The sequence below is a fragment of the Polypterus senegalus genome, chromosome 10 (genome assembly GCF_016835505.1).
Source record: "Polypterus senegalus isolate Bchr_013 chromosome 10, ASM1683550v1, whole genome shotgun sequence".
NCBI lineage: Eukaryota > Metazoa > Chordata > Cladistia > Polypteriformes > Polypteridae > Polypterus > Polypterus senegalus.
Genome location: NC_053163.1, coordinates 181,362,844 through 181,378,630, shown reverse-complemented (window position 1 = coordinate 181,378,630; position 15,787 = coordinate 181,362,844). Strand labels below are relative to the sequence as shown.

The 15,787-nt window shown below is 41.6% G+C and overlaps 1 protein-coding gene across 1 annotated transcript in view; it reads right to left on the bottom strand.

The window, feature by feature from the left end:
- Positions 1-15,787, bottom strand: part of LOC120538399 (myosin regulatory light polypeptide 9) — a 30,100-nt gene continuing 14,313 nt past the window's right edge. The window contains exons 2-4 of the mRNA XM_039767915.1: positions 6,122-6,330; positions 3,384-3,545; positions 1-1,126 (exon numbers count right to left, since the gene is read on the bottom strand). Coding sequence (XP_039623849.1) covers positions 951-1,126; positions 3,384-3,545; positions 6,122-6,305 — 522 coding nt within the window. The 5' untranslated portion in view covers positions 6,306-6,330 and the 3' untranslated portion in view covers positions 1-950. The remainder of the gene's footprint in view (positions 1,127-3,383; positions 3,546-6,121; positions 6,331-15,787) is intronic.

Genomic DNA, 15,787 nt, shown 5'->3' with positions numbered 1-15,787 from the left:
CACTGTTATTAATATTTTATTTGGAGTACAGAAAGGTACACACATTCAGGTAAAGCTACATAAGGTTGGGGGGGGGGGTCTATTAGTCAATGGCTGTATGATAGCAGCCCCCCACACTTGATATCAAAGACCACCCCGAGAGGTTCACCATCTTAGCTCTAGTTCCTTCGCATAAATTGATGAATTCATGCATTTCTGGGCTGGGTGTAAGCTGTTCTGAGAATCAAAACAGACAAATACAAAATAAGAATAATTATTGAAAGCTGCTTAGAGTAACAATGCGAGCTGTTCCGTCCATCCAGTCTCTAGAACCTGCTGGTTTAGCTTACCCTACTTTTGTTTCCAGGAGACAATTTTGGTCTAAAGTTTTGAAAGGGGCTGATAAGGGGACATCTTAAGTATTTCCGTAACAATCTGCCTTACTTTGGTAAAGTACACTCTTGGACATGCACAGTCTCATTATGGAACATATGATCCACCACTCTGATACTCCTGCAGGTCCTGCCTTGTGCAGCTGTCCCTTTGTGTGGGTGGTTCTGAAGTTTGCTTTTATTTGCACACATTAGACTCATTATATGGAAGTGTTTAATTTTTGCTAACAGTTCTGCTACCCATTCTCATTACTTGATGATGTGGCTGACAAGTGGTTAACTGATGGAAATTTTATTTGCTAAACTTTTTCTTGAATAGCCACTTTTGACTGTTTTCCTCAAATGGCTTAACTTTGGGAGCATGTTGAGAAATGATGGGAGCTTGATATGGATGACTATTTAATGTCAACCAACACATCCAGAATTTCCTCCTTAACGTCTGTGCTAAATAAAAGCAAAGGGACTGTATTTTAAAAAAAATTGTTGGAGGTGGTAATACAAATATAGTGCCCACTACAAAGCGGCCAGAAGCAGCAATCTGGGAAAGGTTGTGTGGATTTTGCCAATAGACTAAATTTGTTACATATCATCTTTGTCTTTAGCACCATGCTTCAAGATGCGTGTGAACTCGGCATAGTTGAAATTGCCCTTCTTATCAATAGGTGCTTCACGGAAGAGCTCATCAACATCTTCATCTGTGAAACGATCACCCATGGTGGTCAGGAGTTCACGGAGATGATCTTCATGAATGAAACCTGAAAATGTAGAAAATGAAAATTTTATTTATTTTTTTATATATATATATATATATATATATATATATACTGTATATACTTCACAAACTACAGCTTAGCTTGCATGTAATGGTACTCACTAACTGCACCTAGTTCCCACTACAGGATTTCTAGAGGAGATCTCTTCTCAGCTGTGTGGTTCCACTTGACCTTTTGTGCATTTTACGTTGAGACTTGAGAGCTCATGTCTCACTCTCTGATGTCTGCATGCCCCAGATCCCCTTGGTCTTTTAGCATCCTGTCTTATGCTTTGGATTATAAGTGATGTCTGGCATGACAACTGACCATGTTTTAAGTGTGTGATGATCCTTGCCTCTGATGGATAGCCTACATTCCCAATAGGTTGTAGCACAGGAGTCTAGCTAGGTATCTGTGCCACTTGATAATACAATAAATAAGGTGAAGCAAGTTTGATTAGCATGATAAAAACGGCCATGATGTCACTCTGTTGAAATTGAAATCTCCCCCATTCACTCCTTTTAAATTGGCCCAGAACGCATTAAAGGAAGTGATTAATATTTGCAGTAGGACACTGCATGGTGCTAGAAGGTGATGATTCATGTTACACACCCATAGTAAAATTAGTCTGTTATTCCTTTTGTCTATCACGACAGACAACTTAGACAAGTGCTTAAAATTCTAAGCATTTATTTTCAATCAATGTACTGTACTGTATTCCATTACTTTATTTTTTGTCATTAATGGCTAATAGACAATGCGTGAAAACACTGTTTAACTCATTCCTTAAAAGTCAAATAGTGCTATTAGCTTACTGTGTCATGGCTATGAACAATCATATTAAAAATGTTTATGGCAATTTTTGTAATGTTATTTACTGCCCGCAGCTGACCTACTTTATACAGACTGGAATGAGTTTGGAATCTACTAGTATTACGACTTGGTCTCATCATGGGTTCAAGTCATGCACTTAAAGAGGCCAGCAGTGTGGTCTGTTGAAATCAACCCTCCTCTAAGGGTAGGTATTGTAGAAATGTTATGGATTGTTAAGTCTTTAAAATGCAACCTCTACTTTTTAAGGACTTCTTTATTACCAATGTGTGTCTGGCAAATCCTTCTCTAAGAGTTCACAAACCTGCGAGTTAGGGAGTGAGAGGCAGTTTTGTGTTCATGGTTGCTTGTAAATATTAGAAAACATACTATTGAATATGGTCAGGCTGGTGTTGTTTTTACATGTCTTCTAGGTTTACTTTTTCTCCAACTCTTCCCTTGTGTGTAACAACCTGGGTTTATAATGCTGGAAGAGTAAAAATTAAACTGAAAAGTTGTTTGTAGATTAACCTAATCAGCAGTCAGCAGTAGATGGCGCCATAACATTATTTTTTCCCCCCCCATAAAACACTGTGACCTTAATATGCAATTTGTAAGAACACCAGGTACTGCCCTTTAATTTTTAAAGGGATCACAAGGAGTAATCATAGATATGTTAACACATTTGTTAAGATCTGTCCTTATCTTACCAATGACAAAAAATGCAATTTTATATTGACCTCAAAGCGTTATGGGCTTTCACGTATGTGCTATACATTATTAGATATCTGCTGCCTTACCACATACTGTACTCTTCGGAACCAGTCTTCCACCTAAAGCTAAGCATGCTTGACCACAGCCAGTACTTGGATGGGAGGCCATCTAGGAAAAGCTTGGGTTGCTGCTGAGGTGTTGGTGAGGCTAGTAGGAGGTGCTTATTCTGTGGTCTGTGTGTGGATCCCAATGCCTCAGTGCAGTGACAGGGACACTGTGCTGTAAGTAGGGCGCCATCCTTCTGATGAGACGTAAATCTGAGGTTCTGACTGACTGTGTTCAATAAAGATCCTTGGGCATCTTTCAAAAATAGTAAGATTTATCCTAATGACCTGAACTTTCTGGCCCCCTAATCATCCCCGGTCTCTTAAATGGCTAAGTATCTCTCTCGCCCCTTTACCACCTAATGGCTAATGTTTGGTGAGTGTACTGGTATGTAATGGTTGCCATCGTATCATCCAGGTGGGTGCTACACATTGGTGGTGGTTGAAGTGGCTCCCCTGCTTTGAGTAGTAAGAAAAGTGCTATACATATGTAATTATTATTATATAAAACAAGCTAACAGACTGTACTGAGGCTCTTGCATTTTGCCATGTCTTACTTTAAAAGAATGATTTCTTCAGAATGGCATCCTCACTCAGAAACACAGCGGAGGAGTCTGCCAATAAGCTCTTACCTGAGCCCTCTTCATCAAAGCAGGCAAAGGCGTTCCGTATCACATCCTCTGGGTCAGTTCCGTTAAGTCGCTCGCCAAACATTGTGAGAAACATGGTGAAGTTGATGGGGCCTGGTGCTTCACTCATCATCCCCTCCAAGTAGTCATCTGTTGGATTCTTACCTGAAAACACGCAGGCACATACTCATTTTTATTTTGCTAATACCAAAATTAATGTAGCCATAATCCTTTAGGGCCCCATACTTAATATAGAGCTGAAACTTACCACCACATGGAAGTACTGCTCATCTTAAAACACTCGGGTTTGGATGTAATGGAGGTTCATAGGAAGCCAATATTGGGCTGTAAATGTTTTCCTCAATATCCGGGAATTAATTTAACAAAAGTATTTAGTAATTAGCTGTCTTCCCCATCTGAGAAGGATTGAAATCTAAGTAATTGTTGAAAACTTTAGCATTAACAATTCTATTGCACCATCTATTGGAATGTATTTTACAATATATGTAGTAGTAAAACGCATTTGCCTTTCCAACAGATCAGTGCATCACCATACATTTGCAGTAATGCTTTTTATTGCTGTAATTGTTTGTGATGCACCATCTGTTGGAATGACAAGACACGTATCAACCAGACGGGCTCAATGACACTTATCCTTTTATTTAGGTGGATCAGTTCAGTGTTACTGTCCATAGTCAGTTGGTCACGCGTCAGTATTTACTTTAAAGTTATGAATGGTCTAGAAGCAGGATGTTCCTTGTCAGTATTTTCTGGGAAGGAAGCAAATAGATGGCACCTTTCAAACCGAACCTGTTGTAAATATGCATGGTGAATTAGTGTCTACTTGCTCCATTTTTGGTGTGTTTTACATATTTATTTGTATGTGTTTATACATCATACCATTATTCTGGCAATGCTGATTTAAGTCTTGTTTATTTGTATAGTTGCTGCCATTTTGTATCTAACTTTGCATGACCAATGGCAATGTTGTCTATAGGTGTGTATGCCTGTTGCCAGCAACACAGTAACATTCTGTATGATTATGCTTTACCTATATAAGGTAGTGGCACCTGGCAGAATTTATCGGAGTATTGGCATGAAAGCACACAGAGTTAGGGAGAGAAGAGCAGGGCTTCCAAATTAGCCGGAAACTATTGCTTGAATATATATGTCTGACATGCTAGTCTTTGGAAAAAGTAAGTCCACTCTTGTTTGTGGTAGCTGGCATTGCCTTCTCAAATGGGCATTTCCTAGAACTATCAAGCAATCTCAATTGAAAGTTTTTTTCCACTCTTCCATGCAGAGTGTTTGAGGGGTGTTTCAAATCTCCACCCCCAACCTCCAATCAAAAGCATCTAAATGGGATTCAGATCCGGGCTTAGACTTGGCCATTCTAGAACCCCACAAGAAAAAAATGTAACTCTTATGTTTTCATAATGAGCGGAAAGAAAACAATGTATGGTCTAATAGAAGCCAGTGGTGGCCAATGCTGTACAATGGCAAACAATTTGAAAGACATTTAAGAAAATGCTTGTGTTGCGTAATCCATGTGTTATTTATCCAGTTGTATGCTCAAATCAAGCAAACCTCATCCTTTTTTGCTAAAATATTGTTAAATAGTTACTTCCAGAATAATCCGTACACATCATATACAGGAACATATTGCCTTATTAGAGTCTCTTCTTGAACTGCAGGATGGATTTTTCACCAGTGAATGAGGGGGACAGCCACTGTCTTCTTGTCAAAACACTTCAAAAACACTGTTTGGGTTGTAACCAGTACAATATTATTAGGGATTTAGGTGAAGATTGCAATTTGGATAATAAATTACCGTTGTTAATAAGACTAAGAGATGCACATTTCAGACTGAGCGATCGCTATTTATACGTTCCCAGTCCCACGGCCACGCCCCCGATTCCCTGCCTGCTGTCCCCTGCTCTTACCCGTCCCCCTCCGAATTCGACTCAGATGAGGAGGGTATCGTGACACACGACGTGAGGGATTGGAACAGATGGCTGCAATGACAGGGGCCCCAGGCCCACAGCCCGACAACAACAAAAAAAAAATTGTAAGTCACGGTCGGGGCCCTATGCGGATGCGTAGTTCGCGTATGCCTAAGAATGCCCCTGCTCACGGATACGCCTCTTCATTGGGAAGAAACATTACTTTTCCCTGATGGCAACACAAATTAGACGATCTACAAGTCTCCGACTTAAAAGTTTAAATCTGAACAATATATTTGATCGCTTTCCGCTGTTCTGTTATTTCACCGAGTAATAATTTCCATTTGTTTGCGCGAATGTGATCTTTACTAACATTTTTTTGCAGCTTTCGAATTTTAGCACTTTTGATTATCTCTAACCTGCTCTGCATGTGTATCGCTCCAACGTTTTTGAACCTCTTCACAATGTTCTACTTTGTCATCTACTCTTTGTCTTTTATTTCCGGCCCCGGGCCTGGTTAAATCTCTTGGCACAAAGGCTCGTCTCGTGGGACTTAAAAGTATCTCTCTGAAAAAGTCACGTGTCGTACCAGAGTTTTTTTTTATATAATAGAGAGATTTCTTAATGAGCACAACTGTAAACAATTTAATCTAAAAGTTTATCAAATTAAGATCAGATGTCCCCTCACAACATTTTGGGTATGTACTGCTTAATACAAAAATTAGAAAGAAAATACAAATGAGGGGCTGGAGTCTATAATGGAGTATCAAATGATACCACAATTGGGTTGAACCTTACCTAGTGAGGCAAGCATATCGTGCAGATCCTCTTTATCAATGAAGCCATCTCGGTTCTGGTCAATCATGTTGAATGCCTCCTTAAACTCCTGGATCTGTGACTGGTCAAACATGGCAAAGACATTGGAAGTAGCCCGCTGGGGGCGCTTCTTCGTGGTCTTTCCCTTGGCACGTTTGCTGGACATGGTGATGGCTGATTAGATGGGATTTCTGGGACAAGAGAAGGACACATAAAATGCATGAATGCTTTTTTTTTTTTCTTAAAAGAACTGCAAGGTTTTAAAAATGACAAATTTAGCATAAATTCATATACTTGGGATGTTTTTTATACATACTTATGTTTAGTGTATACAATGTTCCCACTGTCAAAAATGCATCGTACCACACATAAAATGCACCATGAGAAGCTAATCCTGGAAAGACGGCAGTATGTTGCGATTACTGCAGAGCAAGCCATCTAACTATACAGATGTGGCACTCTCGGGAACTGAAAACATACAACATTTGTGAGTACTTCTGGCTAAAGAGTGCAGTAGAGTTGGGAAGTGTTGAGAGTGCGGTGATATTTTTTTTGTTTGTTGTGTCCTGTTAAATGAGATGGTCCAAATCAGTCTCGGACTGTGTGTGACTGACTTAGACCCTATAGACTCATGGTTGTTAGTTTTGGTGCACTACCATAGTACTAGTACCTTACTAACAATGGTTCAAGACCAGGGGCCTCATGTATAAACAGTGCGTACGCACAGAAATGTTGCGTAAGAACTTTTCCACGTTCAAATCACAATGTATAAAACCTACACTTGGCGTAAAGCCACGCACTTTTCCACGGTACCTCATGCCTTGTCGTACGCAAGTTCTCCGCTCGGTTTTGCAAACTGGCGGCACCCAGCGTCAAAGCAGTGCTACTGTTCTTGTGTGATTACTCATTATTTTCATGACGCGGCTTTATAAATACACTGAAACTAACCGCATATTGTTTATTAGTGTAATGCATCTGATTGTAATTAACTCGTAACAATATAATGGTCCAGGGAACAGCCATAGTATTCCAAATACCATAACTGCTTTAGCGTTGTTACTCTCACTTCTTCTTCTTCTTCTTCTTTCAGCTCCTCCCGTTAGGAGTTGCCACAGCGGATCATCTTTTTCCATATTACTCTCACTGCACGACTCGGAGTATTTATATCACTGTATCTGAGTGTGAATCACAGCAGCAGCTGATCGGAAAGAGAATTATCGGTATACAGTATCAAGCACACGCCATGTCAGCCACGGCAAAACATTTTAAAGCCTTTCCTGTACGGACCTCGCGGCTCAGAAACGGTTTCATCCCAAGAACTTTAAATGCACTCAATCAATTGCTCCTTGTAGAACTGTTTGTACTTATAAGTACAATCACCCCACTGTAAACTTGCACTACAGTTATAATATCTCACAACCTGAGCAACTTTATAAAGTGCGTATTTACATATGATGACGATATCATTTTTAAGGTGAAATGCAGCAAAATATGTTTGTTAAATTATACACATAAAACTTTAACTTCATTTAAATAATCTATTCTTCACTGGGAGTGTCGTGAAGGATAGAATAATTAAACATGTACTACGAAGATATTTCAATGTTCTTTAAACGTTTTGAAGAATCGGCGCTAAGCTTACAGATGGCTTAACGTCTATTACAGAGCTGATTGTGTGGCGATCAGATACTTGGGGAAAGAAAAGCACTGACTGCAGTGACGGCTACGCCAATATATATTGAATATAAAACAGAAAGAGAAAATAACACAGCTAAAAACGCAGCGACAAATTTCGACAATAAATTATTTCATCGAAGTGAAACATATGTTTAATAACGTGCTTTAACTCCTATCATCATGAAAATGACATCACGTATACATCTCTGTATTTTAGTTATTCAGAGAGCTGTAATATCACGAATGTAATGGACTCTGTGTCCAGTTGGAGGAAGAGAGCCAGTTTAAGAAGCAAGTAGTGAATCACACACACAGAGCACATACGAGTAGAAGATCAAATACAAAACAAAGCATTTAACGTGCTACTTTAATTACGATGAGATTTGAGAAACTGGTTAATTAAACGATTTTAAGATGAAATATGTGACTTCTTTTTTATTTCCGGCACTGTGCGATTTTGTGAATGTGAGCTTTCAAGTTTCTCCAACACGCTATGTCACTCGATCAACTTCCTTTTGTTGATTATACCACGGTTTATTTGAACAAATAGTATGTTTTTCCTTTGCCTCCACTTGGTATTTGCTGAAATTCTTATATTTTCCCTCGTGCTTTTCCTATTGTCTTTTCACAGAAGGCTGCGCTTAAGGGCGATTTATATTGATTTGCATATTCAAAGAGGCGTAATTCTGGGAGGATTTGGGGCGTTACAAAATGCGTGTGCACGAGCGTTAGTTTTCACGCTGATCGGGATTTATGTAACGAAAGAACGTGGAAGTTGGAGTACGCACAGATTCCTGCATCTGGATTTTTCTGTGCGTAAGCACATTTCGGCTTTTGTGCTTACGCCATGTTATAGTGCGAGTTCTACGCACGGCATTATACATGAGGCCCCAGATCCTCAGGTCTAAGGACTGTCTCTGTGAACAGCGGAACGAGATCAATACCAAGTTTAACTAACACAAGTCCAATATTCTTTGTGGCCTAGTGTTTTCTCCTCGGTCTGCTCAGCTGATGTCCGGTTGCCTGTTAAATGTGTCACGCCAGCAATTAACATCTTGCCCTTTCTCAAATAATGACGTGCAGCTACTCATTCCTCTTGATTTAAAGGGACAGAGCACTGGGGGAAAAGAACATCCTCATGTAAACTTAATAAAAAATTGCAGTCTTTAAACTACATTAGGTCAAAATGAGTGTCGCAGACATTAATGTAAATGTTAACTCATTTTGAGCATATGAAAAGACCCTGAAATCTATCGAAAGTATGTGTAAAGTAATGATATCGAAAGGTACGTCAGTAGAACTGTATCTGAAACATAATTGTCCCTTTGTAACTCGTTTCCCAATTATGTAGATAATACAGTAACAGAGGAGTTGATATTTGTCATTCACTATGCTCCAAACTTTTCCTATAAGCCAAATTAATCCAACAGTGACTTCAAATTAATCCAATTGAAGTGTATGAAGTACCTAGTTAGAGGAGGAGAAGGAGATAGTGAGCAAGCTCTGATACAGCACATCGCCGCACCCACCACACAACAAACCACCTCAGGAGTGCAGCCGTGCAATGGGTGAAACCTCAGCACCACACTAGTTTGAGTGGAGTGGAACAGTGTGAGGTTCTTTTACAGTGGCTGGAGTGACAATCCTGCCACCAACCCCTGATTTTTCCCTGCAAGGTGGAGGACCTGCTTGCAGGGCCGGATGCAGATTAACATCATACCTAGGATGGAGCAATTGCAGGTTAAGGGCCTTGCTCAAGGACCCAGCGGAGTAGAGTCACTTTTAGCGTTTAAGGGATTTGAACTGGCAACCTTCTGATTGCCAGTGCAGATCCCTAGCCTCAGAGCCACCCTTAACCACCTCTCCCATATAATACACACTAATTTATAGGCAAAGATTTATAATAACTTAAATAACTACTAAATGGCTCTTAAAACAGGTATGACTGATTGCATAAGACATTACACGATTGTGATGTTTTTGAACTCTTTTGGGGACAACTCCCCCACGAGATGACACACTGATGCACAACAGAAGCATCTGTGGATGGCTCTTTGCTTTGCTGAGACAACCCGAGGGTTCACAGCACAGCAGCTTAGCACCACAGAAACAGATATAAGCTGATTTTGGAAGAAGCAATTACAGGTTAAGGGCCTAGGCAGAGGTTGGACAATATTTATAAATTTTACATGGAGGTGCCGTTTAGCTTTCTCTATACTATAAAGAGGTCAAAAGAGACAGATGGAGAGATTTCAAATACATAATGAAAAAAATGATCTAAAAGAGGGGTCGTGCATAGGTGGGACATGTAATAAATTTATATTTTTATGAGAGTGGTGGCTGTCGCATGTTGGATGGACATAAAGTAGGAATTTCTTTGTACTCTGTATACATGACGATACTACCAACTAATACTACAGTCACATAATGTGCATGTCATTAGATCAGTAATGGACACAGTAAACATTCACACACACAAAATGAGTCAAGTCAAGTTGGGGAGCATTCACTGGTACAGTGCGTTAACGCACCCACTACACGTCAAAACAGCTCGGGATTCCGGTTGGCAACCCCCCAAACAGACACGCGGTCCAGTCCCACCCTCCGGAAATGACCCCCTATCTGCCGCAGCCAGGTGTCACGTGGGTGACCCCTTGGCCTGGTCCAGCCACTTGGGTCCCCAACAATGAGGATCTTATGAGCCGGATCACCCTTGGTGAAATGCACCACATGGCCGTAGTGCCGTAACTGACGATGCAAAATGCAGGTAATGTGCCTCATTCGGGACTCCATGAGCAACTGCTCATTCGACACAAAGTCAAACCAACAGTACCCAAGGATTTTCCGGAGAGACACAGTATCAAAGGAGTCCAGCCTTTGTCTCAGGTCACTGGATAGCGTCCATGTCTCTCAACCATATTGTAAGACAGGAAGCACCCGGACTCTAAAGACTTGGACCTTCGTCCTTTCGCATAGTTATCGGGAGTGCCACACACCCCTTTCCAGCAACCTCATTACCCCCCATGCTCTCCAAATCCGTCTACTGACTTCACAGGAAGAGTCACTAGAGACATGAATGTCACTGCCAAGGTAAGTAAACCTCACAACAAGGTCGACACTCTCTCCAACAAACAGACACACTGATTATGGATGTGCCCAAGAGGTCATTACAGGCCTGGATCTTGGTTTTTGTCAGGACACTCACAAGCCCAGACACTAAGACTTCTCACTCAATCTCTTGAGTGTCACGATCAGAGCCTCCATTGACTCTGTGAAGATCACAGCATCGTCTACAAAGTCAAGATCCGCAAATCTTTCTTCACCAACAGATGCCCCACAGCCGTTGGACCCCACGACCTTGCCCAACACCCAGTCCATACAAGCACTGAACAGAATAGGAGCAGAACACACTCCTGACGAACCCCAGAATCAACTGGGAAAAATGCAGAGGTCCTGCCTCCACTCTGCACAGCACTCAGAGTACCAGTGTACAGGCCAGCCATGATATTCAGCAACTTTGAGGGGATCCCGCAAACCCTCAGGATGTCCCACAAAATGAGGGCGTCTGGAAAACAAAATGGCTTTGTGGTAAATTGTAAATCCATTCATTAACCAACCCTCTATATCCTAACTACAGGGTCACGGCGGTCTGCTGGAGCCAATCCCAGCCAACACAGGGCGCCAGCCCACCACAGGGCACGCACACACACCCACACACCAAGCACACACTAGGGACAATTTAGAATCGCCAATGCACCTAACCTAAATGGCTTTGGACTGTGGGAGGAAACCTATGCAGACACGGGGAGAACATGCAAACTCCACGTAGGGAGGACCCAGAAAGCGAACCCAGGTCTCCTAACTGCGAGGCAGCAGTGCTACCCACTGCGCCACCGTGCAGCCCTAAATTGTAAATGTAAAATAATAATGAAAATAATGAACTGAGATCATCCAAAATATGACATAAATGAAAAGGAAATTAATCTAATTGGATTGTAACACTGTAAGGTCACATTATCTTGCATATAGCCTAATGAAGACTACATGAATCCAAATATCTTATTCTTATCTCTAACTTCTAACAGATGAAGAAACTATTAACCCACACCGTTTTGTGGAATGCAGCAGGATAAACCCTATATCGCTATGTAGCCAGATAAACCCTACAGGGAGATATAACATTTCTCTCCTATACTTGAATGAAGCTTCTAACGTCCCACACACCCACCTCCATGGCATTAGCAGGATGAAGATGAACCCTATAAGGACTCAGCCTTACTAGCAGGAATCTCGACAATGCCTCCGAGGACGCTAGCATTTAGTTGGATTGATTGTACTGTACTTACATGGTCTATGTTATACAGACAGATGAAAATGAATAACCCTACACTTTGTTTAGATGTAGACTGATAAATAAATACCTTATATGGAACTACAGTTTTTCTGCACAATTAGCTGAATAAAGACCCTCTGAATCCACACCATCTCTGCCAGGCAACATAATGAATGATGTATGTAATAACACTTTCTTATCCGTGTTGCCCAAAGAACCCTATACTGACACCCAGCTTCTCTCACATGTAATTAAATTAAACTTTTATGGTCTTGTACCCCATCTGGTATGTGTTAAGGCTGAACCCTTTTGGGCGCTCCATTTTCATCACAATGACTGATGAATCCTACATTACCCTGCGACCTTTATTACATGTAGGGATATCAAGCCTTACCCTTTCTTGCACATAGCTGGATGAAGCCTGGATGAGTTCAAAGCCAGTCTGTCTACTTTTTCCACTCCAGCGCAGACCTTGCCTTTCATGGGATGCCAGCTCCCTGACCCAATAGCTGTCTTTCAGTGAACGACAAAGATTGTCTTTGCTTGTGGTGGTTTTGTATATCAAATAGGGCACTTTAAGGTTTCCAAAGGGTAGGAATGAAGACAGGCCATCTGCTGTTTCCCGGTGACATTGATCAATTCCCAGAACTTAGCTTTGTGACACGTAATTTTCCAACTTTTACCCAAATCACGGCTTCATCCTGGTGAGCTACTTTACATTAACTGAAAATTATAAATCTTTATATTTACATTCATCCATCCATTATCCAACCCGCTATATCCTAGCTACAGGGTCATGGGGGTCTGCTGGAGCCAATCCCAGCCAACACAGGGCGCAAGGCAGGAAACAAACCCCGGGCAGGGCACCAGCCCACCACAGTATTTACATTCATTCATTTTCCAAATATGTTTTATTCTGAGCAGGGTGGTGGGGAAGCTGGAGCCTATCCCAGTAAGCAGTGGGTGCACAGCAGGACAATCTCGGGACCAGGCACAGGGATCTGTACATTTATAACTGTTCTTTTTCACTTTCCAAAGTAATCTGTTGATGAAGGTCACTGGGATAGGGCCTATATGAAGACAAGCTGATTAACCATTGTGTTTTATACATTTTTGTCTTTAGTTTTCCATATAGCACATACTAGGATCTTCAGGGTGGCAAAGTGGCCCAGTTGCTGTCTTAATCTTCCAGATTTCCTCCCAAATTAATTGGTAGAGGCGACCGGGAGTTATGTGGGACAGACTGACATTCAGTCTGGGTTTGGTTCCTGCTTTGTCTCAAGACTGGCTCAATCGCCCACCAGCCAAACCCTAATGAGGTGGTCAAAGGGGCTCACTGCTTTTCAACTCTGATCTTGCTGACTCAGTCACCAGAGTTCCTTCTAGTTTGTCCATCCATCCATCCATTTTCTAACCCGCTGAATCCGAATACAGGGTCACGGGGGTCTGCTGGAGCCAAACCCAGCCAACACAGGGCACAAGGCAGGAACCAATCCAGGGCAGGGTGCCAACCCACCGCAGGACACACACAAACACACCCACACACTAGGGCCAATTTAGAATCGCCAATCCACCCAACCTGCATGTCTCTGGACTGTGGGAGGAAACCCACGCAGACACAGGGAGAACATGCAAACTCCACGCAGGGAGGACCCGGGAAGCGAACCTGGGTCTCCTAACTGCGAGGCAGCAGCGCTACCACTGCGCCACCGTGCCGCCCCTTCTAGTTTGTGTTTCTTCCTAAAGTCTCTAGCATAGCACAAACATTGCATCATACAAATTCCACAACAAATAGTTTCCAGAAATGGATGCATGCAGCAGAGCCGAAGGTCACTTTTTTTCTTCTGCCTCATCAGTGCTTCTTTATACTCAGGAAGCTACTCTTTAGATCAGCCGAGGAATGACTCGCCCACATTAGGCAGAGACGCCTGGGCGCCCGTACTTCCTGGCCACCATTTGAGCCTTAAATATCAGTGCCTCCATTTTCCTGAAGGAATTAAATCAATCAAGATTAACAGAGTGCTCCTTGTTTTGAAATGTTCACAGATTTGAATTAAATACCTAAATACGTAAGTTGTTATTGTTCATGCCACCTGACCTTGTTAGAACTTCAGAATGACCAGAGAGGGTTAAGAACACCAGATGATTAAGAGTTTTTTCCATTTCTCATTAGGAAGGAACCATATGCTCAAAGCCCAGGATGCTCTTCCAGGGGGTCATTAGAAGTCTACAGGATGACCACCTCTTCTGGTTATGCTCTTAAAAGGAGATGAGATCTGTTAAAGGTCCTGCTATGAGCTTTCCAAACTCAAGGACATCTGTGTGGACATCACCGGTACAATTGTATACTTTAAAGTTTGCAGTGTGGTAGGAATTCAACATTATCCCCAGTATGCAACCCCCTGACATATACATACATGTAGACACATATGTATAAACAGCTTTAGAGAGTGGTGCAATTTAGAATCACAGCCCCTGTCCAATATTCTGTGTTTGTGTGGCTTTTTTCAGGTACTCCAGTTGCATCCTAAAGATATGCTTGTTTAATTATCTGGCATCTCCATACTGGCCTGGCATTAGTGAATACGGGTGGGTGGGTGTGCCTTGTGACTGACCGTCGGCCCATCTGGGGTTTCTTTTACTTTGTGCCTGCTCCTTAGATCCTATTCTACTAAATGGATGCATAGATAAATAAACAGACACAGAAATATACAAATCGATACATTGATAAATGTTAGGCATTCTAAACAAGTAACACTTTCTCAGACAAGTGATCATTAGAAATCAGTGTATATAACATCCTTTCATCTGCACAATGAACTTTTAGAAAACAGCAAAGTAAACCCATACATTCTGAAAGGTTTTATCAAGCAACACCATATGGAGTAACACATATTCGCATGATTGACAACACTTATCAAAAGACTGCCATGTAGTGACGCTCCAAAGAACATCCACCAGACTTCATTCAGGGATCAATGGCACAAAACATCAGGACAGGCTGGGGAGCTGAAAGGAGATCAGGAAATATCCTGATGGAAAATTCTCATGTGAATCCGATTTCAACTAGAAGATTTGGGGAAAGTCGGAGCCTGTTCTGGAAGCTTCCAAAGCAAGGCAGAAACTAATCCTAAAATAAATAGCAGGCTTGTTAAATCCCATTTTCACTCGCACCGTCAACCTAATTGAGTGTCTTTAAGAGAATCAGGGAGGACACAAAAATCCTCTGAGGAACCACCCAAATTAGAACATTAGAACAATCTGGACAAGAACAGACTATTCAGCCCAGCAAAGCTCACCAAGTCCTATCCACCTGATTCTTCTAAAATAACATCAGGTTGAGTTTTGAAAGTCCCTAAAATCCTACTGTCGACCACACTACTTAGTAACTCATTCCATGTGTCTGTGGTTCTCTGTGTAAAGAAAAACACCCTTACATTTGTGCGAAATTTACCCTTAACAAGTTTCCAACCGTGTCCCAGTGTTTTTGACTGTGTCCACATGTTCTAAAAGGTAAAAGGAGGCGCACTTTAACCAGGTGGTAACACTAACTGCAGTGTCACTGTGATGTATTCAAAGAAATGCTGGCCCTGATCTTCTTCGGGAACTGCTGGTTTAGAAAATGAATGCACCAATAT